This window comes from Bacillus rossius, chromosome 15, assembly GCF_032445375.1.
Source record: "Bacillus rossius redtenbacheri isolate Brsri chromosome 15, Brsri_v3, whole genome shotgun sequence".
NCBI classification, from domain to species: domain Eukaryota; kingdom Metazoa; phylum Arthropoda; class Insecta; order Phasmatodea; family Bacillidae; genus Bacillus; species Bacillus rossius.
In genome coordinates this window covers 8,116,531-8,143,358 of record NC_086342.1, presented here as the reverse complement: position 1 = coordinate 8,143,358, position 26,828 = coordinate 8,116,531, and the positions used below count along the sequence as shown (strand labels likewise).

Sequence of the window (26,828 nt, the reverse complement as noted above, 5' to 3'; positions counted from 1 at the left end):
TCTCCGCCTGGAGTGGATATCCCTTCACGGGATTATTTCCACGCCGGCACGCCTCTATAATCACTAGAGACCTGAAATATTCGCGGGTTAATTTCGTGTTATGCTAAAACTCAAATAATTACACCTTAGTGCGGCTTCTGTCATTGGTTCACTGTTAATCTGGAGGACTGAGGGCCAATTAGAGACCCTCACTCATAGAAGTGTCGAATCACAGGCCACCCAGTCGAGACGACTCACAAGTCAGCAGCCAATGAACAGTTGGCATTTGCCCGAGTGTGTAGAGGATATTGGAGTCTATCCTGAAGTTCATTGAACCCGCGAATTTTTCCGGTCTCTAATAATCAACCACTAATGAACCGAGACCGGAAAAATTCGCGTTTTCATTTACTTTTAGGATTGACTCTTAAACACCTCTGAATACTCTTGAGAAATGTCATCCTTTCATTGGCTGCAGACTTGTGAGACGTCTCTACTTGATAGTCTCCGGATTGATACTTCCTTGGTTGAGGGTGTCTCGCTGGCCCGTACACTGATAACTAATAGCAAAAAAAACTGCACAGAGGAGAAGTTTTCTGAATTCTAGCCCCAGTCCGAAACGAATCCGCGAATTCTTCCGGTCTCTAATAATAATAGATTCTATTTCTTTTTTTCTTTTTAATATATGTATAATAATGTTCGCAGGCTTTCACGGCCATTGTCTGAAGTAGCTTGGCTTCTGGGGTTGTAGCCGCGTCCTTGGCGAATAGTTCACCCGACGTTTCGGTCGACGCTGCAGTCGCCATCATCAGGGAGCAGTTAACAACTGAGGTTGGTGCTTCCTGATTGGGTGCAGCTGTGGGCCAATCAGAGCGCCTTCCTCTCTCTTCCGGTTGGCTGGGCTGTTTTGCCAATCAGGGGCGATCTGTCTATTGTTTTTAAGGATTTCTAAAGAGTGGGTTCCGTGTTTTGCTAAATTTGTAACCATCTTCTTTGTTGATGTTTGCTGTGGTGTTTTAAATGTTTCTACTGATTCTCGAATGTGTCTTTTCTTGTGCTGTCGGATGTTGGAAGTAGGTAACTGCTCCATGATGACGGCGACTGCAATGTCGACCGAAACGTCGGTGAATTAGTGTTAATTATAGTTATTGATAGAGACCGCAAAAATTCGCGGGTTCTATGACCTCCAATATCCTGTACACACTCGGAAAAAATGCCAACTGTTCATTGGCTGCTGACTTGTGAGTCGTCTCGACTGGGTAACCTGTGATTCGACACTTCTATGGGCGAGGGTCTCTAATTGGCCCTCAGTCATCCAGTGAACCAATGACTAGAGACCTGCAAAATTCGCGGATTCATTCGGTGATAGGCTAGAATTCAAACACATATACCTCTTAGATAATTTTGCTATTGGCTTACTGTTCATCTGGACGAATCTCAACCAGTTATAAACCCTCAACCAAAGAAGGATCGAATCACAGACAAACCAGCTGAGACGTCTTACAAGTCGGCAGCCAATGAACTTGCGTTATTTGCCCGAGTGTACAGGGGTATGTGCAGTCTATCCTGGAGGTCAATGAACCCGCGAATTTTTCCGGTCTCTAGCCATGGCAAATTGTGGGGGTGCAGCAGTACGGTGACCACATTCTCATCGGCCCCCGTCAAGAGCGGGACTACACCTCTCACCGACCTCAGCCGATAACCACGGGAGGAAAAGCTACAGTATTTTGTGAAATACCTCGACACGAAATGTATTCGCGAAATACAGGTGTCCTAGGTATAACTATTCGTATTCTAGCCTACCGCGAAATGAACCCGCGAGTTTTTCCAGGTTTCTGTGTAGTTCTCGACGACTGAGCGAGCGGCCGACTCACCCCGAGCGACGTGGAGCTGTTGCGACTGTGGTGGACGGCTACCAGGCGGTCCGCGTCGTCCTCCGCCGGGGGCCAGTCGCCGCTGCAGACGCTGCCCCCGGACAGGCTGGGGCGGCCGCCCACCATGGGCGAGGGGCTGAGCGGCGTGCGGGGCGACTCCTCGGCCGGGCCCGCCTCGTCTGCGAACACCCGTCACACACGCGCGCGTCACTCACCAGTTGTGCTGCTTCTGCTATTGGTTCACTATCAACATGTAGGACTCTTGGCCAATTAGAGACCAGTCAGTCAAAGAAGTAACCAATCACAAGTTACCCACTTGAGGCACCTCAAAATTCAGCACCCAACTAACAGGCGCCGTTTGCCCAAGTAGGCAGAGGATCATGGAGTCTATCCTGGAGGTCATTGAACTCGCGAATTTTTCCAGTCTCTGCAGATACCTGACGAATACGTGGACATGCATGTTTCCCTTAAAGATTCCGAGTTAAAACACTGTAGCATCGTCTGTGTCTTCGTGAGTTTCTTTCAGGTCCACGTCGGTTGTTACAACGAAAACCAATCACAGTGATTCAGTGCGGAAGAAAACGCGTCCTGAGTGGCTCGGTCAAACAAGGCGACCACTTTAACTCTCGCAGACGGCCGCCACAATCACAAGTGAGAAACCGCTAATTTGAAATGAAAAATTAATATATTACTCTCTTGATGAAATGCAAAGGGAAAAATGAATTTTTTTCTTAAACATTAATTTACAAAATTTACTGTTTCTTTACAATGTTTCAGATACATTCTAATTAACTTCGATTACCTTTCAAAGTTGTCTCTAAAACGTTCCCCCCCCCCCCCTCTCTCAATGGCGTGCATTGGAAAGGATAAAGTAAATGCCCATTGAAATGCACGCTGTAATCCGAGGATGACACGCGCTATGGCAGAAATACGTGGGTGCGGCCACCAGGCGCGTTAGAAGGGAAAATTACGCAGGAGGTTACAAAAACGTACAGGAATGTAAGCAAGTATGCTTAGTGGACAAAGTATCTTCGAGTGAGCAAGTATGCGAGCGCTCGGGTGCGCAAAAAAAATGCAAATGAGCACAAATTCAAACAATTCATCAAGCACCTTAACTTAAGCCCCCCCCCCCCCCCCCCAAATTCCCCCCGTTTCCTCAATCGAGAGCTCCGTTCCTTAGACCCCTCCCATTCTCCGCCGCCGATCTCCCAACAATACTCTCAGTTCCGGTGCGAAGCCCATACGCCTAACTGCATCGAGTGCTTTGTTCGGGGATTGGCCAGCCGTGGCATAGATCTAAGACTGTAACTAGTTAAGTTGGGCCCAGGTAAAAACTACATAGATCCAGGGGTGGGGGGGGGGGGGAACTTGTGCTAATTCATGCGTATAGAGACCGGAAGAATTCCCGATTTCAATGACCTGTAGGATATACTCCATGATCCTCTATGCACGCGGGAAAATTACATTCGCTCATTGCCTACTGACTCGTGTTACCTGTTAACTGGGACGCTAGTGATTCGATACTTCTTTTGTTAAAGGTTTTTAATTGGCCGAGAGTATCATTCAGATAAAACTGTGGCCCAATCAATGATGCAGTAAAAAGGCAAACGTTTTTTTTTTTGATTCTAGCCTGTCACGAAATGAATCCGCGAATTTTCCCGGTCTCTATTCCATGCGGTGTTAAAACTATTGAAAAGCACGAAGCGGGCAGATTCAGTGAAGGACAAGGATGGTCAAAAGGAAGAAGAGTTAGTTTAGTTTTGGTCAGGGGCAGAAATTTTTGAAACCGTGCTGTGGTCGGCATCTTGGGAATTTCGGGGCAACCACTGAAGACTGCGCTAGTGTCGGGGGGCGGGGTCGGCAGGGAGCAGACGGGGTGACCTTGAGACCTCGGGCCGGCGGTAAAAGGACACGAGAAATGCCGCTCCGTGGGCGTCCCGGGGGTGGAGCCGGAGGGGGGTAGGGGGGCAGGCACGCGCGAACAGCACACTCGCTCACGAACGAGACAACGGACCCGGCGCACACGCACAGAACAAGGAGGGAAATAAAGAAGTGCGACTCTTACAGTGGAAACTGAAACCATGTTTCACGCGACACTGTGTCGCTATCTGTTGGGCGGGCCCATAACTACCAGCAAATAAAAAAATCGGAATAGAGGTTCTCATACAAAGTTTTTTTTTTTTTAGTTAATACTTTTTTTTTGTTATATTAAGTTATCGCCTCGGCGGCGCAAAACTAATTTAATCGAGATGCGAAAATACTTAATGCTGTTTTGTAATAAACCGTCATCTAATAAATAAAGGAGTAGGAGGTGCAAAAACTCATTGTATTACACACCACAAAATTAGTGGCTACCTAAATAGAGTGAATTTTCACTGGTTAGTTTGCCTGATAATAGCTTATACATTACTTCTCCTAATAAATTAATGTAGTTATGTCAGCAATATATTATGAAAACTACTATCGTGCGGACGGGCCCATAACTACTCCAAAAAAACTAGGTCTTCAGTCTCGGTAATTATAGTTTCTCCCCCATGCGCACACGGATCTCCCAGGTTCACTGACCTCCAGGTTAGACTCTTACCATCATCTGCACACCACGACAAAATGTTAAAACTTATTCTCTGGGCTGCTGACATGTGAGGCGTCTCAACTGGGTTAACTTGTGATTCGATACTTTTATTTTTCTCTCAATGGCCTGGAGTCCTCCAGCAATAGCAGCTTGCAGGTGTGACTGTTTGGATTTTTAAGCATATCGCGAAAACGAATCCGAATTTTTTTTCCCCCAGGTCTCTGTTCGTAACTGTTGTTTGGTTTTTAGACATCCGAGTTACGCAGACAGACATCACTCGGATATCTGCAGCAGTTTTCAAAAATATCGCGTGGTTTTATCTGAAGCTATACACATCGCGTGGGTCCATATACGGCACCAATCCAGCCTCTCGCGTTAATTACTGCGCTGACAGTATTTTTTTTTTGTTGGATTATAGTTTATCGTTACTGTCGGTTTTCTAGCGTGTTACATTTCAAGTTTTCACATTCGTTACTGTATTAAACGTTCGATAATCCAGCAAAATCACTGATTGCGACATGACTTGCTGACGGACGTGCTGATTAGTATTTTCTAACTAAAAGAGTAAACTTTATTTTATATACTCCTCAAAAGTCCCAAAAGTTGTTTTACTGGCCCTTTTGTCAAGTACCAACAGACGTTTCTTCTATATATATATATATATATATATATATATATAAAAAAAAAAAAAAAATCTAGCCTTCGCGTTTCCAAATTCGATTCTGGTAGCAATCGGTATTCACGGCGCATGCCGAGATTAAGCACGCGTGCTCGCGGGAACAATCGATTGTAGCTCCGCCCCAAAGAACCCACGTCACCGTTGCATTGTGTTCCTATCGCTGCGATAACCCACGCAGCAGCCGGCCAGCAGCTAGCGGTACCTCGCGGGCCACAGGGCTGGTGGTATTCACGGACGCAACGGTTTCCACGTATTCACTCCGTACTACAGGCGCGTCCCGTCCTAATGACCGACTGCAAGTGTGCATTTACTCTCTCTTTCCAGTGCACGATTTCCTGGGGTCGTTATGCCACAACGCCGAAATACCATAACGCCGAATGTCAAAATCGACCACAACGCCCGACAGCTAGAAAACTGCTGTGTACCACAACGCCGAAATAACAACTGAATGAATTTGTGTGTGTTTCTTAAATGTACCTTAACGCCGAAATACCACAATCAAACCTAACCTTACTTAACCTAACCTAACCTAACCTAACCTAGCGTAATATAACCTAACCTAACTTAACCTAGCCTAACCTAGTCTAACCTAACCTAACCTTTGTGGCAGTACTGCAATGACATTTTTCGGCGTTAGTGTATTTCGGCGTTGTGGTGCGTCCCCGATTTCCTGACATCAGCGCCGTCCTTGTTCCGGTGTGCGCTGTTGCTAGATGTACACCACTGGACAAAAATGTTTTAGGCACAACTTTGTAATGTAATCAAAAGTATTTTTTTTTTTTTACTATTTATCTGAAACGTATTTCGTAAAGAAAAATTTGCAATGATATGTCATTAAGAGCATAATTTATAACTTAGAAGTGGTAATTGAAAGAAGCTATCTCGTTTTTAACTGTATTTTTTTTTTGACGTGAATACGTCTCTAAAATTGCTTCCATAGTGGGAGGCAATTCAAAATACGAATGATAACAAAATCAGGAGATACAGTTTGGTGTTGCAGCTACATATCTATCATCTCCATCCAAAATTAAATTACACCAGTGTATAGCTAAAGAATCAAATAATTCGTCACGCTTAAGTGAGAACTGTGACACATCGCATGCGGTGGAGGGGGAAGCGCCGCCATTTTGAGGTCATTCTGCTGAGTTTCGAGATTTCCATTTAAGTAGTATAACATTTGACTCGGAGAAGCTACGACGTTCGTTTGTGTTTCAATCGTCAGCTCTCGTCAAAATCTATCGATTTAATGTATAAAACATTAGTGTAAAATAGTTACAGTGAATATACATGGCGTTAAATTAAAAAAATTACGTATTTTATATTTTGTATGGAAAATATTACCTGTTACGTACACGTATTCTTTACAACACACGGCCGTGTCCATGACACAGCCACACCCCATTTTTTTCATTGGCTCAGAGTTCTTCAGATAAAATGTGGCCCAATCAAAAGGGCAGAAAAAAAATTAAACGTATTGGATTCCACCTTATCGCGAAATAAATCCGCGAATTTTTTTTCCCGGCCTAGAAACATTTTATATCGGCTGATTTTAATATTGCTCTCCTCGTCCATGAAATTGTTTCAGATCAGTATTTCCCGTTGAAAGAAACGGTCAAATAACGCAGAACTCACCGACTCGCTAAGATACATCCTCATTAAGTGTGCCATCTGAACAGGAAAAAAAAAAGGGGGGGGGGGGGTTTGTCTGTAAAGTCGGTTTACGGACGATAATTTTACGTGATAACGTCATAAGACAACATTGATGAAAAATTGCATATTTCTTAATTTTAAAATATTATTTACAGTTTTTTTTGCAAATCTAATATAAATAATTTGTTTAAATATAATCACGAACAATAAGTAAAAAAGCCCGCCTTAACCTGTTTGATATTAGAGAAGATTTTCTCGCACGGTGGTTGGCCGGTTCTTGCACGCTCGGCCCAGGCGGAACGTGACAATTTTTTCGTGCGTGCAGCTGGCGTTCATCGATTTATAAGACGTTATCACGTCAAAAAAAAATTCCCGCGTGCAACCAGTCAAAGAGACACCGACCATAGTGCTCATCCGAAGTGAATAGACTTGGACGCCCACCACAGTGCCAAGTGTGTATATAGGTAGTTAAAAAAAATTTTTAGTGTCGGTGCATCTTATTAAATTTATGTACAGTGAAAGACAAAGTGTTTGTATGAATGTGTAAATAAATAGTGTAAATGTGCTTTTAGGTATAAAGATTCAAACCAAGACATCGAGCCAAACAAGACTCCAAAAGACAAAAACGAAAGGTTTTTTTAAATTTTCCTTTTATGCAAAACATGTTTATTTAAATAATTTCTTATACATACATCAATTAGATTAGGCAAAAGAGCACCGAGTGCTGGAATGCCTAATTGTAAATACCAAAACCTGTGAAGTGTAAAAGTATGAGTTAATAAAGTGTCCGATCACTACCGATCACCCCGCCGGGCAGGGGCGCAACAACAAGGGGGGGGGGGGGGCAAGGGTATTTTGCCCCCCCCCCCCTTCCTTCCGAAACCTTGAAGTGGGGGCAAACGGGGGCAAAGAAAGTGCTGTGTAATCAATTTTTAGATAATAAAACTGCTTAAATAGCACCATTTTCCACCTTGAAATACAAATTTTCCCGGGGGAGGACCCCCGGACCCCCGCTTCAATAGGGGGGATCGATGATTCTTTATAAAAATATATATTGCCCCCCCTTTGGAAATTTAGTTGTTGAGCCCCTGCCGCCGGGAATCTAACGCGAATCCAAAAGCGATTCGCCTCCTCGGTTGGAGGGTGAGTGAAATCTGATTCTTGCTCGTCTTCGCGCTCGCTGCACACCGAGTGTTTCCGTTCGCTCACTTCCGTCCGGCTGCAGATAACACATGCAGGGAGGCCGCGCCGTCAACCAACACGAGCCTACACTGTGCAGTTCTGTGTAGTCGCACTTCTTCACGCGCGTTATGAAGAAGAAAAAAAATTGGTTGTCTGTAAAGTCGGTTTACGGACGATAGTTCAAAGTGACAACGTCATAACAAAGCATTGATGAAATGATTGCATACCTTTGATGAATAAAATTGATTAATTTTTATTAAATTATCACTATTTCGTATGGATACAAAGAAGGGGTGAAATGAAATCTACAATTTAATTGATAAATTTTCCTTCATTTGCAACCATTAATTCAAATATGTTTATTACTTTAATTAACAGATTATTTTAACTATAACTTTTATACATGTTTGCTGTTTAACTTCTTCCAATCTGTGTTATTCTGTTAAGGATAGGGCGATGACAGGAAAAGTAGGAAACGAATGGGAGTGTTTAAAGTTTAATGTGCCTCGAAAAAGTCAAATCGATGGTTGTTCCAATCGAGTGGGAGAGAGATAAGATGCGGCGCAAGCGTACAATGAGCGTTACGGGACACAGTGTAAAGGGACAATGTGCGTTACGGGACACTTGTTCGTGCGTGCAGCCGACGTTTATCGATTTATTAGACGTTATCACGTCAAAAAAGATGAAAGTGGATTTTTACGATGTGCGCGCACCATGCAACGAAATTTTTTCAGGCTAAAAAATAAGCTACATACAATTAAAAATAATATAAGCACATTTAAATCATAGGCTATAGATAATTTAGTGATAAATGCATGAAAAACATGTATTTATTGTGAATTTAAGTGTAATTATAGGAGTGAGGTTATGTTACCGTGTGCGTATAACAATGTCAGGTAGCTTGTAGCTCCCATTGTCACTGGCAGGGAGTGTCTGTGGAAGGTTTAGTAGTCTCCTGAAGGTTTTCATGTTCCCAATGTACCCAATGAACACGCGTGTTTACTTGAGAAATGCAGAGGATAATGGAGGCTGTCCTGGAGGTCATTGAATCCGCGAATTTTTCCGGTCCCTAGGGTATAGCCACTACCAGCCCGGGTAGATGAGAGGTATAGCAACTGCCGTATCGAATTGTCGCTGAATGTAGGTATAGCTACTGTTGGTTCAAGTTGTTTCTGGGAAAAACAACTGCCAGCCTGGGTTGTCGCGAGGCCGAGCAGGCGTCCAACCCATTTGACGTCTCCTGTCCCTCTTGTTCCCTTACGTGGGGCTCGACCGCGACTCCGCTCCCGGAACCGCAGCAGAGAGGTGCGCGACGACGGCTGGTCCTCCGAAGTCACCCTGACCCGGGGCAGGGGTCGCCGCCGCCGCCGCCGCCGCCGCCCCCAGCAGCAGCAGAGCCGCCACGGGTCCACGACGTCTCCCTCTCCCCGTCCGACGACCCGCGGCTCGGAGAAGTTCAAGTACTGCATGTCGGGGGTCGCTAGCGTCTTGGACCACGACGCAGCTCGCGACAATCGGCGACGACGCAAAGACGGGCGCACCTACCAGAATTCGACTGCTGGTACCCGGATGCCAGGAACTGGTGTACAAATACTACTCACTCCAAAAAAAAAACCGAACTAAAATGAGCTTTTAAAACCAAATTTACGGCCTCGAGCAGCAAAAATCCGAAACGTCCGGCAAACTCCAGTACGATTCCGGCCACGGCCCACAAACTTCGGTAAGGAGGCCAGCAGCCACTCTGGTACGGCCGGAAAACTCCGGTACGATCGACAATTGCGGTACGACCGAAAAACTCCGGCACGACTGAAAGTATTCCGGTACGATCGACAATTACGGTACGGTTGACAACTCCGGTAAGGTCTGTCACTCTGATACGAAGAACTCAGGCACCACAGGTACCTCGCTCCGGTACGGCCAACAACTCCGGTACGTCCCACAACTCCGGTACGTCCCACAACTCCGGTACGTCCCACAACTCCGGTACGGCTGGAAAATGCGGAATCTCGGCCGCGCAGCTCCCGGCGGCAGGAAGTGAGCGCTGCCTCGACCGCCCGCCGACTGACTGACTGACTCCCGACAACTTCCCCGCTCGCCCGGCCGCGGGGGAACTCCCCGCGAGCTACAGATAACGTTTTATTTATAGTCTAATTGGTGGCAGTGAGATCATTACCGGCGGAAACACACAACCCCTACCTCGGATACTGAGGAAAACTTGACCATGGACTTATTGCTGTGGCCGAAAAATATCGCGGCTCGTACAACAAGCTAAGTAATGCTGCCCATAAGGTCTCGCTAGCTTACTCTACGACATTTATATTTATATTTAAACCTGCAAATAAACTTCATTTGTCCCCTATATTTTTCAAAATGTAAAAAATAATAATAATTTCTTGTGTAAACCAATTTTAAAGTTTTTTTTTTCAAAGTGATTTTACACATCTTAGAATACTGAAAAAAAATTGTACTGGAATCAAACAAATAGTTTAGTATTTATAATTTTTTTATACTTAAAAATGTAGGTTTTTATAATAAGTATCGAAAAAAATATTTATCTTATCGAAGTGTTTTTTTTTTTGGAAGTTAGATGTCTCATGTTCTGCACTATTCACAAAATATTCATCAAATAAAAAATTTAAAAAAAGTATAATTTTATATTAAATAAGCTTGTAATCTTAAAATTTTGTTAGGCATTGTATATGTGTGTGTTAAATACACACACACACATATACCAATCACGAAACACAGACGATGCTACAGTGTTTTAACTTTCAGCTAGTCTCGGAATCGTTTCGCGAAATATGCATGCCCCTATAAATAACACTAGCAGAATCCGGCAGACAGACGTTTTCCTGCCAGTGGTTAATTATTTACCTGCATATATCTAAAAACAAAAATGGACTGTTCGTATGTTGATGTAGAATCTATAAAGCGTTTGAAATTGCATTCAATTTTCAAACTTACTACCAAAGTACCCACCACGCTCGATTGTACTTAACTTAAAAATTAGTCCAAACTAGAGCATATGCGATTATTTTCCCCAACCTAATGAATACTTTTCGTATATTTATTACGCCCTGCATTATTTTCAAGAATTATATATGTTAAATTTCGTGTCCGAGTTTTTTATTATTAGTTTATTTGCAACGTGAGAAAACATTAATCTCCTCGCTACCGAAGTTAGATGTTTACAAATCACTGGCTAACACTAAAATACTAGCTCTTTTTTTTTCCTCTAAAGATGTATCTAGTCGTAACTCTCAATATAGATTCATACTGCATATTGTGACATTTACTAAAAACAACCTTGTTCGTTTGTTCGCCTAGTGTTTATATGTTTAGCTACGCCCCTCTATTTTAAGAACCACGACGCGAAAACAATCTGCGGCTCTTTTCATTGATTACCTACACAACTGCATAAGCAACAAGGAAAACAGCCCGTGGCATGACACGGCCGCAGAAAGAAGCCTCTGACTCAAGCTTCTTTGACGGTCTTTCGCTTCATCAACCTTCAGACAACCTTTGGGACCACAGCGCGAGCAGCATAAAGTTTTGATTGTTTCAATTTTACTCTGCCGCGAATAGAATACTTTTAGACGTGAAAACGTCTAATAAATCGATGAACGCCGGCTGCACGCACGAAAAACGATGACTCATTGTCCCGTTACGCACATTGTCCTGTTACGCTCATTGTACGCTTGCGCCGCATACATCTCTCTTCCACTCGATTCGAACAACCATCGATTTGACTTTTTCGAGGCACATTAAACTTGAAACACTCCCAATCGTTTCCTACTTTTCCAATCATCGTCCTATCCTTAACAGAATAACACAGATTGGAAGACGTTAAATAGCAAACATGTATAAACATTATAGTTAAAATAATCTGTTCGTTAAAGTAATATTCATATTTGAATTAATGAGTGCAAATAAAAGTAAATTTATCGATTCAATTGTAGATTTCATTTCACTTCTTTGTATAAAAGTTATAGATAAAATAATCTGTTCGTTAAAGTAATAAACATATTTGAATTAATGAGTGCAAATAAAAGTAAATTTATCAATTAAATTGTAGATTTCATTTCACTCCTTTGTATCCATACTAAATAGTGATAATTCAATAAAAATTATTCAATTTTATTCATAAAAGTATGCAATCATTTCATTAATGTTTTGTTATGACGTTGTCACGTTAAACTATCGTCCGTAAACCGACTTTACAGACAACCAATTTTTTTTAGTCACAGTTATGTATTCGTGAAGGATAAATGTTGAAAAAATATCAGGGATGTTTAAATCGTAAAGTTAGGTCCGTGCAATTTCAAAGACAAAAATTAAACAGTGATTCATAGAGTTACGATTATTTCACGGATTCACTTGGTAGGAAAGACGACTTGAAGTACGACATACGCATCTGGTTCACGTCGATTATTAGACACGCCTTGCTCTTGTCACACCAATGACGATCCTCAGACAGTTATAAATAGAGACCAAAAAAATTCGCGGTTTCATTTCGCGATAGGCTAGAATCCAAATGTGTTTAACCTTTTGCTGCTTCAGTGATTGGACCACAGGTTGTCTGAAGGAATCAGAGCCAATAAATAATCCTCAACGAAAGAAGTATCGAATCAAAATCATTCAAGTTAATAGTAGTCACGAGTCAGTAGCCAATGAGCAGATGTAATTTGTCGGAGTGTATAGAGGGTCTTGGAGTCTATCCTGTAGATAATTGAATTCGCGAATTTTCCCGGTCCCTAGTTATAAACAAGAAGTGGTTGCCCAATAATGTGAAGGAAAAATAACTGAAGTGACGGTGTTATCGACCTATGAACACTCTAAATAATGGACTTAATTATGTACAGGGAATTTGAGTATAGCCAGGAGAGAATTCATCCAAAGATTAATAGTGGTTCTAGTAATTTAAAATCAATCGTCGGACGGAAAAAAAAAAACTGTACCGCGCAGCTAAAAATGCACTGGTCACTACACAGAAAAAGAAAGTATGTAATTTTACACAATATTCCTTTGAGAACCAATTGCCAAGAAATAGTTTGTAATACTACAAGAAAGAAAATATTGTAACTTTGTACAACACATGGGTATGATTAATATTTTTTTGCATGTATGAAAAACGTTCGAGATAATGCTGAGTATTTCTTACGAAAACTTGCGCGTTATTTTATATTTTAATTGATGTTTCATTAAAGCATAATTTTTTTCAAGCGATGGAATGGATCATCGAATATTCAACCATTTGGTTTTATTTTGTTTCTATCGTGCTCATGTGCGCAGTTAAGCAATTCAGGAAACTTTTCACAAATAACCTTTTTAACTATTGGAGGTACTGGGACGTCACAAAAAAAAAATTATGCCCGGGAAATATCCGAACCCAGTAATACTGCGACCACAATTTTGTCCGGCAATAAGAGTTGTTTACGTGTAACTGTACAAGTTTTTCAAATATATGTAATTTTTTCTGAATATTTCTGTTCCGTTTACAAGAAAGAAAAAATTATAGTTAGAGACCGGAAAAATTCGCGAATTCATTTCGCGATAGGCTAAGATACAAATAGTTATACCTCAGTGCTGCCTCTGATATTGGGACTCACAACTCACCTGGATGACTCTGGGCCAACATGAGAAACATCCGACCAAAGCTTTATCGAAATCACGGGCTGCTACGCTGGAACGTCTTACAAGACAGCAGCCAATGGGTGGATGGCATTTGACCGAGTGTGTGTGTAGAACTGTGGAGTTCGTCCTGGAGGTCATTGAACCCGCGAATTTTTCCGGTCCCTAATTATAGTGTAGGGAAAGGAATAAAAAACGGGGATGGGGTGAGGGTAATTAAGGGGAAGTGTAAACTGGAGGGAGGGGCCCCAGATGGATCGTGTGTTATTCACGGGAGTCCCGCCTGTCACCTGACGTGCTGGAAAGGGCGTGGCCCTACTGAAGCTGGGGGAGGGTAGAGGGGGCGGTTACGCCCGACCTGACCAGTTTGGATCCAGCGGCCCCGCGTGGGAGTGCGAGCTGGGCAAGGAGTCGCCATCGCCGTCCAGACAGGCAGCCAGCGTATAGCTCGTGCCAGCCAGTCTGAGAACTTCTAAATAACGGGTCGTTACCACAACGCCGAAATACCACAACGCCGAATGTCAAAATTGACCACAACGCCGACAGCTAGAAAACTGCTGTGTACCACAACGCCGAAATAACTGAATGAATTTGTGTGTGTTTCTTAAATCTACCTTAACGCCGAAATACCACAATCAAACCTAACCTTACCTAACCTAACGTAATATAACCTAACCTAACTTAACCTAGCCTATCGTAGCCTAACCTAACCTAGTCTAACCTAATATAACCTTTGTGGCAGTCCTGCAATGACATTTTTCGGCGTTAGTGTATTTCGGCGTTGTGGTAATTCGGCGTTGTGGTACACAGCAGTTTTCTAGCTGTCGGCGTTGTGGTCACTTTGGCATTTCGGCGTTGTGGTGCGTCCCCCTAAGTAACAATAGCAGAACCCGGCAGACACGTTTTCCTGCCAGTGATTAATTATTTACCTGCATATATCTATAATAATAAAAAAATTAAAAAAAAAAAGATTGTTCGTATGTGATCTAGAATCTATAAAGCGTTTGAAATTGCATTCAATTTTAAACTTACTCATAAAATACTAACCACAGTCACTATTTGTTGTTGAGGGTTAAGGACAGTAAAAATCACAACATGCCAATTTTCATGGCGATCGGTTTGAACGGTTTCGAAGTTGATGCGCTGCAGCGCCATCTAGCTAAAGGACAACCAAACACTTAAAAAATTCACTTGGCATTACCACATGCAATCCGAACAGAATCACGTTAACGACAGTTATCAACTTGTTTGTATTTAACTGTGTATAGCCGAGTCTACTGCTAGATAATAAAGCGAATTTAGCAGGACTCAGCTTATAATAAATCGTTTTCTGTCTCCGGCATCTTTTTCTCTCTCAATATATTGTTATGATTTTAATGTTTTTGTTTTTCTACAATTTTTTATGAGGTGTTGTAGATGGGAAACTATATTATTTCAGAGCATAATAAGCTCTGGTGAAATTTGTTTATATACACTTTCTTTGTTGGCTTTTATCAGCGAAATAAGCTCGTTGCAGCACATAATTAGCTCTAAAAATAACTAAGCCACTGCCATCCCAGGTGGTCGCTGGGAGTAGCCACTGCCAGCCCGTATTGTCGCGAGGTATAGCCACTGCCAGCCCAGGTAGATGAAAGGTATAGCAACTGCCGTATCGAATTGTCGCTGAATGTAGCTACTGTTGGTTCAAGTTGTTTCTGGGGAAAACAACTGCCAGCCTGGGTTGTCGCGAGGTATAGCCACTACCAGCCCGGGTTGTCACGAGGTATAGCCACTACCAGCCCGGGTTGTCACGACGTATAGCCACTACCAGCCCGGGGTGTCACGACGTATAGCTACTACCAACCCGGGTTGTCACGAGGTATGGCTTCTACCAACGCGGGGTGTCACGAGTTATAGCCACTACCAGCCCGGGTTGTCACGACGTATAGCCACTACCCGCCCGGGTTGTCACGACGTATAGCCACTACCCGCCCGGGTTGTCACGACGTATAGCCACTACCAGCCCGGGTTGTCACGAGGTATAGCCACTACCAGCCCGTATTGTCGCGAGGTGTAGCCCCGCGCGCCTGATCGATACGCCCTGTTTGACTTTAATCAGTTAATGGTGGGAGAGAGGGCGGTGATGGGCGGCCGCAGAGTGCTGACACGGCAGGTTAATGCCTCTGCAGACGATCGCGTCACGATCGCCCGAGCACAGCCGAAACCCCGCCCCGAGACCCTCTAAGTGGCAAGTGAAGTGAGCACCGAAATACTTCATCCTTTTTTTTGTTACTGTTATAGCTTCTTCCACTTATCTTTGGTTTCCTCTTATTCTTCTGGTTCCAGCCTCGCCTATCTGCAGAGGCAAGATGATTTTGCTTATCCATTCGGTAGCAAAGTTGACAAAGGCGTCGCCCGGGGGGGGGGGGGGGGGGGGGTAAGGGGTCAGTTGCCCCCCCCCCCCCCTAGAGATTCAAAAAAGTGTAGCCAAATGCAAAAAAAAAAATACATACTTTTCCCACAACACCCCCCCCCCCCCCCCCCCACCCCCAGGCCATCGGCTGGCGACGCCCTTGAAAGTTGATTCGACGAAGGTACGCGTGCACATTTTCTTTGCTTTCATGATTGGTCCTGGACTAGTAAACTATCAAAAAAAATTCAATTTAAATTTACGAATATTGCTGGTTAAAAAATATCCAGGGATGTTCGAAAATGTACCGTTATCTTCGTAAAGTTGCGGGTACAGAGTTCGCTAACTTTGAAAATGAATCCACAAGATTAATCTTGGTCTATAAGAACAACATTCAAAAACTGATCAGGACTTACGCAAAAACCCACTTATAACAGAAAAAAAACAGAATTCGGAAGTAGATGCACAGCGCAATTTCCACGAAGATTCAGTAGGTAATATGAAATTACGAAAAACTTTTAATTTATTTGAGGTGAATTCTTCGTATTGAAATATTTCATAAATTTACTGTAATTTCTAACAGTGTAATAATCCGAGAGAAGCAGTGTGACCGAATCATTTACGAAACTCAATCAGTAGGATTTAAAAGCATTTTTGTTGTTAATATGACTATAATGTTGCGCAAATTTTCGTTCCACGATATAATCTAATGTCATGTTTTCACATTTATATCTACGCACAATTTTCTCCTACGACACATAAAACAATAAGTCGGAAACGTTACATTCTTAAGGTTCCTTTACAAACTATAACAATACAATTTTGTAGAAAATTGTCAGAATATATTTATTCTGTAGTTACTGGAAAATTTTTTGTTACCCTGTCTAGTTTCCAAAAACTTTCAAAAGAAAAAAAAACGCGTGTTTATTTGCATGCTGTTTTTGTCTTTTTAGTCTCGGTCTCACAAGCCGAGTTGGTTATTTCATTTTCTTGTAATTACTATAATTTGAGGAATTTCCCCTGCGAATTCATCACCACAGTTCCTTTTCAGTTTGTGTTCAGTCGTAAATTTTCTCAATAATGTTGACTATAAATTTTTTTATTGCGGAAAAAAGTCACTCGAGTGTACATACTCATTATCTCTCGCGTGACCTATTACAGCTCGAAAATCCACTGTAATTTTTCTTTTTGTACTTTGCAAGGACAGTACCTGGAAGCTCAATTTTAGAACTACAAGGCAGAGCTTTGTACCATTTGAAATTTTACAAAGCTCTGCCTTGCAGTTCTACAAGTGATATCCTGAGTTTCCAAGGATTATCCTTGTAAAAAGTACAAAAATTTACAGTGTAAGGTTAAGTAGACGTCTAAAGAGACAATTAGGGACCCAACTACAAATGCAAAAGAAAAATCGGAATAAATATACGGGAATATTCCTCAAGTGACGACACACGGAATGATAAAGTCGTTTGAGACCAAACCTTAGTACAAACGTATGGCTACTGTCGTATTCCCAAAACTCGGAGATTTGCACGCAGAGAATAATACACACTTGTATATTTTTTTTTGTTTGTGCAAGACAGCACGTAGCGGCAATATTTCGGATCAAAGGTGGTTCCACCCTTGGCCTCCAATTAGCATAATTGACCTCTCTGGACGTGGAGCACTTTAAAGAAGACGGGAATATTAACGAGGAAGGGGAAGGAAAAAGAAAAAATGTCTCTAGCACACAGACTCGCATGACTCCAAGATGACCGGTTGGTAGTAAAATAAAAATGAAGGGCAGTAGTACCAAATATGGTTTCACGTACGTCACATAAGTATTCAAAGAAACGTGTAAGTAACTGTCTTGAACGCGGCTACATAGTGGAGAGGCACGAATCTGTCTACACGTAAGCAACTCTACTAGTCCAGAAGCGGCCATATAAAAAATGAGGGGGGGGGGGGGGGAAGCGAAGTGGATAAACCCCCCACCCCCCAAACCAAAAACATAATCCCTAAAACTAAAAAAAAATTATATATGTATAGCTGGAGGTAGGACAAAAAAATTCTAACCCAGTTCGCATCCAACCTGAAATGTCAATTCAATTTTTATTTTGTAAAAATGTATTATTTCACATTTTTGTTAGTGTTTACTCTACGGGTGTAAATTTGTTTAAGTTTAACTGATCTTTAAAAAGCAGGTAAAACCATAGTTCTGATGGCGAATTTACAGAAATTCTTTAAAATCAATTTTCTTTTTTCAAATAGGCTGTTTTTTTTGTTTGTTTTTTTTTTTTAATTTATCGATTCCCCTTCAACTGTGAGTTCCAATAGTCCTCACCACCCAAAACCCTCGGTATTATTTTGAAGATTTTCGTATTTCGTATTATAAGTGTATTTGCAACATGAGAACACAAAAAGATTTCCTCGTTACCGAAGTTAGGTGTTAACACATCCTTGGCGAGTAATGAAACACTCGCTTACATTAAACATAAACAGCAATATACTTCAAATGTACCTGGTCTAGTTCCCTCTCTCTGAAACCTCTAATTATTGTCACTGGCTGATTAGTAGGCCAATCCCCCCCTCCCCCAAATTTGTTATTCCCTCTGATTTCTAGTGCCTTTAAGACACGTACAGCTGAGCTAATATATATAATATATTATATATATATATATTCTCTGTTCGAAACAATTAATGCGAAACATTGGAAAAAGTTTTTTTTTGCTAATATTTAGTACTATATTGAATTCGTTATTTAAAACTGTTGATGGTTTTAAGATAATTAATAATAACTTTACTACCCACAAGCAAATTAATTAAGAACAAAAATTTGACTAATCAGAACACACATATATATATATATTTCTGAGTAATAAATAATCGATTCAAAATAATTACCTTAAAAGCATCACCAATATTAAACAATGACTCCAAAATACTTCTAAATATTGGTGTGTGTGTGTATATATAAATAAAACATTTTCCAAAGTTTCGCCTGAATGGTTTCAAACGGAGAATAATTTTTCGTAGCTCGGCTGTAGGTGTTTCGAAGGCGCGGTAAACCAGGCAACGGAACGACAACTGCCAGGCCTTGACGAACCTCCGCGCCTATGCACCGACCCGACAGCTGTCATCAGCGCACCGGCTCCGGACTACTGTAACTGAACACCCGGTCCTCGCATGGGAGCGCACGCGAGCAGGGCAATGCAAATGCAGAGCTGCCGAGGGTCTCTGAGAGCTTGTGGGTGCGTCAATGCCGCTGTGGGTTGGGTTTGTTGAGAAGAAAGACAAGAGGGAGAGAGAGAGGGAGGGAGAGAGACAGAGAGAGAGAGAGAGAGAGAGAATGCTAACGCATAACTCACTGGCCTTCCGCCCACGGCAGTACAACCTTCAACTTCCATCTCTCCCCCCGAAAATTGCGTCGAACCATGACGCTTCACGCATTTGCGACTACAATATTTTATCGTGCGTACCCTATGTTAGAAAATCTGCCTGTCAAGTCACGTTAAGTGCCGATAAAATGCCACAGTGAGTGTACATATCCCGCTAACAAAAGTGAATTTTTTCTGACCGGTTAGAGAGTCATATTTATCACCAGGGCTACTTTAGGCTCGGATAAAGAGGCGTGAAAATTATCAGACTCAAAAGAAAAAAAAAAGTTCGATATTACATAGTTTTTTTCCTTACCCTACACAGATTCTAAGAATCACTCCGTCATTTTAATATTGGCAGATCAACTCAATACAATGGACACGAAATACTTATGTACTGTTTTTTTTGTGAGAATATTTTCTTAATGGGAAAACTTAATCTTGAGTTCAGTAATTTTCACATCTCTCTAAGTATCGTAAGTAAAATAAAAAAATCTTGGCGGAAGTACTGAACTGCACGACTTTCGATATGTTTATTTAACTGCGGAACACACTATAACGACGTCACGCCAAGAGTATATTGGCGAAACGAGGGGGGAGGGGAGACAGCTGTCCCTACTTCCGGAGTGAAAAAAGACACAGTGTACACGCAAACACTGCACATACACGACAACTATCTGAAAACATCGTCAAGGGGTCTGCCCAGTCAGGGGTGTGTATGTGACAGCGAGGCGGGATGATTAGGGATTCATTTCGCGATAAACTAGACTCCAAACTCGTACACCTTCATGCAGAGTCAGTGATTGGACCACCGTTTACCTGAAGTAGGCCTACTCTATGCCAATGAAAAACCTTCAACAAAAGAAGTATCAAATTACAAGCATCCCAAGTAACACGTGTCACGAGTCATTATCCAATGAGCAGGTGCAATTTGTCCTAGTACATAGAGGATCTTGGAGTTTATCCTAGAGGTCATTGAAATCGCGAATTTTTCCAGTCTCTAGGGATGATAGATGCGACGCTCGCTGGCACCCAGGGTTTTCCCTGTTTACCTGGGCCCAACTTATTTAGTTTTAGTCTAGGATAGTCAGTGAGGGGAGTTAGTCATGGCGCCAATCGCAGCCATGGCTGGCCAATCCCCCCTCCTAGCAAATGATGCATGCTACCTCTCCTGCATGGCTTACACCCTGCATTAGAGCGTATAGGCTTAGGCCCTGAGACGCACGAGTCTTCCCTACCCAGACCCCTCCCGCACACTCATAGCTTAAGTCTTCTCGTCACGCACAGGAAAATTATGAAGAAAAAAAAACGAGCGGTGTCCATGTCATAATGTGGCAGCGAAAAGATGTGTTGCAAGGGTCTTGGGTGCTTTCGAGAATCTTTGCCGGTCGGTTAATGTCTGAACATTATTCTCAGAACACTGAAATTTTCAGCCCTTTTCCACTCTCCTAAAAATTACAATTTGAAAAAAAAAAAAAAAAAAACGAACTACGGAAACAGAACCAACCGTTCGTCCTCTGCGTATTCTTAAATTCTTTTCCTAAAAAAGAATGGGCGGTTTTCATGTCGCGAGGTTGTCTTCCGAAGCTGCGGCAAGATAAAAAGACACGCTACGTCGAGGTTGGATTCCATTAAAGGTTCCACGAGCTGAGGTACTGCCTCGCCACCCTCCTGGAAAAAGCCGAGGGGAAGCCACCCTAACCAAACAGGTGTTGGGTGACGCAACCCCGCACTTTTTTCCTTCGGGAGAACACACTGTCCGGGGGGGGGGGGGGGATGTTGTTTGGTTGTCGACATCTGATACTCCGGGACCTCAGTCAGTGGTCGGATCCGGCCTTCCTGACAAACCACAGCACCGCGGAAGCAGTGTTGCCAATTCGGCGGGCAATCCTCCCGAATTTCGGGTGATTTTAAACCACTGCGGGGAAAAAAACTGCCAATTATTTTCTAGTTTCGGATGAAATGATGGGCATTTTTGTACCACAACAAATAACACTTTTTTAAAATTACAAACAAAGGACAAATTTTCTACTATAATCATTGGACGTATGTGTTCCAGGTCTAACCTTGTACAGTATGCGTAGCTTGAAAATTTATCAGTGCATTTAAGCACAGGTGGTAAACATTTCTGGAAGGAACATTTTGACGTTAACAGCTTTCAGATGTTATAAAACAACCACAACAGTTTCACATGGTTGATTACGCTAATTGCTACATGTAGAATTGTTTCTTTGTTTATTTGATAAGTATATTCACCGAAATTTCACTTCAAGGACTTTCAAAACCAGTACATCTTGTCCTAATAGTGTGTAAAGTTAATTTTATACTCTTTTATCTGAATTAAGCGATAGTAAAGTTATAACTTCAGAAAATTTTAGTTTCACCGCTCCTTTGTTCCATTTTGCTCTTTTTTTTTAAGTACATACGGTTAAAAGCGGGAATTTTGGCTTTCATATACGGGTAAAAATCAACAACTGCATTGGCAACACTGCGCAGAACAGCCAAGTGAAGGGGCCTACACACCACACTGTTAGAAAATTTCACCTTAAATTTGCAAGAACACTAGTTACAAAATATCCAGGGATCCTCGTCTATTTACGGTTAATCTTCTGGTTTATGGGTTTTTAATTCGCGTACTTCGAACATGATTCAACAATAATAACCACGATACATAGTAACAAAACATTTTAAAAAAATACGTCTAAGCAAAAACACTTTTTCTCTTCCGCGTGTGTTTGTTTAGGCAACACAAACTCGGAAGTCGGAACTAGGCGTAGCTTCTACGAAGATCCAGTAAGTTGAGATTACGAAGACCCCTTCGTTTATTTCGGGTTGATTCTTCGTTAAAAATCCCGTAAATTTACAGGTTATTCTCACAATGTAGCGGACAGAAACGTGCTTCAAGTTTTCTCTTTGTTACCCACATAATAACGGATGTTGAAAAAGATAAAATAGTGGCGCTATATTTTTTTTGTTATGGAAAAAAAAATATCTCAGTTTGCTTTGTGGGATATCACAAATAATGCATTTTCAAATCGCGATAGCCGGAACGTGAAATTTAAGGGACCCGCCTGGCCAGTGGTGAATTTGCGTTGGTAGGGTAGGTTGATAAGCGCGACGCTGGGGTATAAATGAAGGTAAGGGTGAGTGCTTTCAATAATCTGTTACCAGGTGTTTCATAACTGAAGTTCATTCTAAAACCACGTTTTACAGATATTTTAAATTTTTTTAAAAAAAAATACTGTTTCAAAAACTAAATACAATTCGTCCGGCCTCGTAGTATTCTTAAATGCTTTTCGTAGACAGACACCACTAGGATATGCTGAGCAGTTTTAAAATCGCGTGATAATTTCTGAAGCTCTGCACACAGCGTGTGGGCCCAGGTATAGGCAGGGCCTTCAACCAACTTGCTGGAAATCTTCCAAGAACACCCCATCCACGCAAAGCCCAGATACAACAGTGATCAATGGCCTCACATTCTCTCTCACTCGACGTGGTTTCTTGGAAAGAATTTGCCTGCTTTTTTAAGGCCGTGTTCATGACTACCACGTCTCTTCCTTCATCATCTGAGACCGTTGAAGGATGTTTCTTTTTTTTTTTTTTTTTCGCACCGCACCCAGCTGGTGACAATGCAGGAGCTGTATTATCAAACATACGTGATTCGTCTGAAAATAAATCTGGACCTCAGAACAAAACGAGCCCAAGTCACATTCATAGGCAACTCCACACAAGAGAGTGGAAAAACTGCTGTTCTAATGATACTGTGACTGTGTATTCCACCAACCCGCATACGCGTGTGGCCGGCCATAATGACCTTATCATTAAATTTATTCACATAAGGGGCACTTTTACCAACAGCCACACGTACATAACATTGTAACAGGACTTACCGTTCATCTGGCCCAATACAAGCTTAATTCGTTCGATTTTTTAGTTACGATACTTTTTTTTATGGAAAACTAACTTTTAAGGCATGATCTAAAATAAAACCTAATCGCCAAATTTGAAATTAAGTTCGCTTGGCTATGAGAAACAGGAATGTGACCAGTTAAATTTACTTTACCCTGCGAGGTACTGTACAAGAAAAAAATACCCTTAAAGGTTTTTTTTAGAAACATTCCTACATGTAAGATTTTTGTGAAATTGAACTAAGATATGAAGCAGTCACACTAACCTCGACCTTAGAAAAATAATTACTGCGTGTTTTCGTAAACGTAAGCATTAACCGGCATGGACACAGTTAAGTCGGAAAACGTCTCAGGAAAGTTCGTTTAATATCGAGAAGTCTTATAGAACATTTAAATAAAAAAGTGAGTTTTATCTCAAGGTTATTATTTTATATTTACATTAAGAATGAGCGCTAGTTAAAAATATTTTTGGGATTTAAAAAAAAATTGTACAGAGTTTTAGGTATTTAGTCATTTTAGTTGCCTGTATGAAATTTTGTTCTTTTTCCCTTCATTTATTTGAGACAGGATAATGTAAGGCATTTAAATAAATAACCCAAGGAAGACACAAATCTTGGAATCCAACCATGCGTACAACCTTATTTTGTACCCAAATAAATTTTTATTGTCCCAAGTGAAATAATTCTAATACAAAATAAATAAAATGTAACTCCTGTTTAACGCCAGTGTGCAGTCTTTTAGGAGAAATCATCTCAAAACATAACTGATGCTTAAAAAAAAAAAATGACAGACCATGACACACACACACACACACAAATCATTACGGAATAGTTTAATTTCCGACATTTATGTCTGTGATGTCTGGGAATGCTCATCGATTTGAAGACAATTGCAACCGATTTTTCACTTCCGACTAGTGCATACGTGTGTCACGTGACGGCTCGTTCACACGAGAGACAGACCAAGCTGTGCAGGATCGCGCCACAGCTATCACTAGGGGCAGGCATTCTTCGCGAAAAAAAAAGTCTCAACAAAGTACACCCGCGCTAGCGGTTTCTTCCTTGCTATTGGCGACCGTCTGCGAGATAAGTCTTTGCCTCATTTGACCGAGCCACTCAGGACGTGTTTGCTTCCAAGCTGAATAGCAGTGATTGGTGTTGTAACAATCGATATGTACCTGAAATAAACTCACCCAACCACGAAACACAGACGATGCTACAGTGTTTTAACTTTCAGCTAGTCTCGGAATCGTTTCGCGAAAATATGCATGCCCCTAGCTATCACTAGAGACCGGAAAAATTCGCTGATTCATTTCACGATATGCTAGAATCCAAACAACTGTATCTTTATATTGCTTCTCTGATTGGCTCACAGTTTATCTGAAGGACTTTGAGCCAATGAAAAACCTTCATCCAAAAAGTATCGAATCGCAAGCGTCCCAGTTGACAGGTTTCACGAGTCAAATAGCCAATGAGCAGGTGGCATTTGCCCGAGTGTGTAGGGGATTGTGGAGTCTATCCTAGAGGTCATCCAAAGCGCGAATTTTTCCGGTCCCTAGCTATCACACATCGGCGCGATATATGGAACTCTCAAAACGAAACGAAGTAAGAAAAAAATGGTCAAATATCGAGTTTTTTTTCTTCATCTTCGTTTACGTGCAGTTTGTATGTAGCCTTGGGTAGTCGGATGAATCATTTTTGAAACACCGTGTGTTTATATATATTTTTGAAGTGACAACGTCCAATAAATCGATGAACGCCGGCTGCACGCACGAAAAAGGATGACTAATTGTCCCGTTACGCTCATTGTACGCTTGCGACGCACCTATCTCTCTTCAACACGATTGGAACAACCATCGATTTGACTTTTTCGAGGCACACTAAACGTGAAACACTCCAATTCGTTTCCTACTTTCCCTATCATCGTCCTATCCTTAACAGAATAACACACATTGGAAGAAGTTAAATAGCAAACATGTATAAAAGTTATAGTTAAAATAATCTGTTCGTTAAAGTAATAAACATATTTGAATTAATGAGTGCAAACAAAAGTAAATTTATCAATTAAATTGTAGATTTCATTTCACTCCTTCGTATCCATACAAAATAGTGTTGATTCAATAAAAATGATTAAATTTTATTCATAAAAGTATGCAATCATTTCATCAATGTTTTGTTATGACGTTGTCACGTTAAACTATCGTCCGTAAACCGACTTTACAGACAAACAATTTTTTTTAATGGTGTGTGTGTTCCGCTGCTATTCCTCGGCTGTCCGCCGCTTGCCCAAGACAATGAGCGGGGTTGCGGGGGCCCACACCGCAGTGATTGGGGAGGGGGGGGGGAGGCAGACTGACAAGCATTAGGGGGAGGGGGGGAGGTCAAGCGGCCAGGAAGGTCACGGCCGGAGGGGAAAAGGCCAGCCGCGCTGACTCACCGCGAGACGACTGCATGGTCCGGCGGTCCTTGAAGCTGGGGAATCACAACAGCGCGACGGAAGCGACGCGACAGAAAAAAAAAAAAAAAAAAAAGGAAAAAATATCGACGCATTTCGTGAACGCGTTGGGCATTCACAGATTAACAAGCAAAATGTTTTCTGGCAATTTACAACCGCATCTGCCCCCCCCCCCCCCCCCACACACACACACAGGTCAGCCGGGCACAAGGCTTCCAGTTTCTGAAAGGCGGGGGAATTAGAGGTGCGAAAAAAAAAAAAAAATTGAAAGACCAAAAAAACTGTTCGGGACGGAGAAAATAAGTTCTTAACGTACGACAATGCTTTGATTTCAAAAAATACATGTCACGGGGAAATGTTGTTTTATACTATTTCAGTGTGCTTAAAAAACATTAGGCCTTAAACCAAATTACTTTAGAAGTAGATTTAAAATTCGTTTTTACAATATACAATATACTATAACTCATGTTTTATTACGGTAGTTATACCAGCCGTATAACACTGCAACCATTTATTAAATTTAAATAAGAAAACAGATAAACAGCTTATGTCTCCGATAAACCTTAGCATTTAGTTGCATAATGAGTGCGGTTTTAAAGCTGATAATAAAAAAGCTTGAATGTGTAGAGTTTTATGATGTCTAGGGGGGGGGGGGGTAACTACAAAAGAAAGGAGATCAGGCTAAATATAACCTGCCCAGAGCGATAGCGACATTAAATCGTGACCTGTGTGCAAGAGCCGTCAACGTTAGCAAGTTTTTTTTAATCGACATTGTTGTGACTAGTGTGTGTGCGTGCAGTGAGAAAGCGCATGCCATTGTTGCCATACTGAACACCGGGCAGTTGTTTTTCTGAACAGTTTACCTCAGGTCGGGTTTAAAAACTAAGCAAGGGAAGCAACTTCGCAAAAGCGCAACCCGAAACCAAAGCGGTCGTTTATAAAGCAAACGAGTCGCAGGACGTTAAAAGACAACTGCAACACGAAATTATAAAACAGTGGGAAACAAATTTCTCACCCAATCATTTCTTTATAACTCGTATTTATCACGGAAGCAAAATAATTTGATTTAAAATTTTCATTTTCAAGTTTAACGGAGTGTAAACATGATGTGTATAGGTTATATAATAATATTTAAAAAAAACATTCGTGGGCTTCTACGC

The 26,828-nt window shown here is 41.7% G+C and overlaps 1 protein-coding gene across 3 annotated transcripts in view; it reads right to left on the bottom strand.

Moving 5' to 3' along the window:
- The window catches only part of LOC134539531 (uncharacterized), a 264,735-nt gene that overhangs the window by 16,787 nt on the left and 221,120 nt on the right, over positions 1–26,828 (bottom strand). For all 3 annotated transcript variants that reach the window (XM_063381631.1, XM_063381634.1, XM_063381633.1), the window contains one exon: positions 1,851–2,029. In XM_063381631.1, coding sequence (XP_063237701.1) covers positions 1,851–2,029 — 179 coding nt within the window. The remainder of the gene's footprint in view (positions 1–1,850; positions 2,030–26,828) is intronic.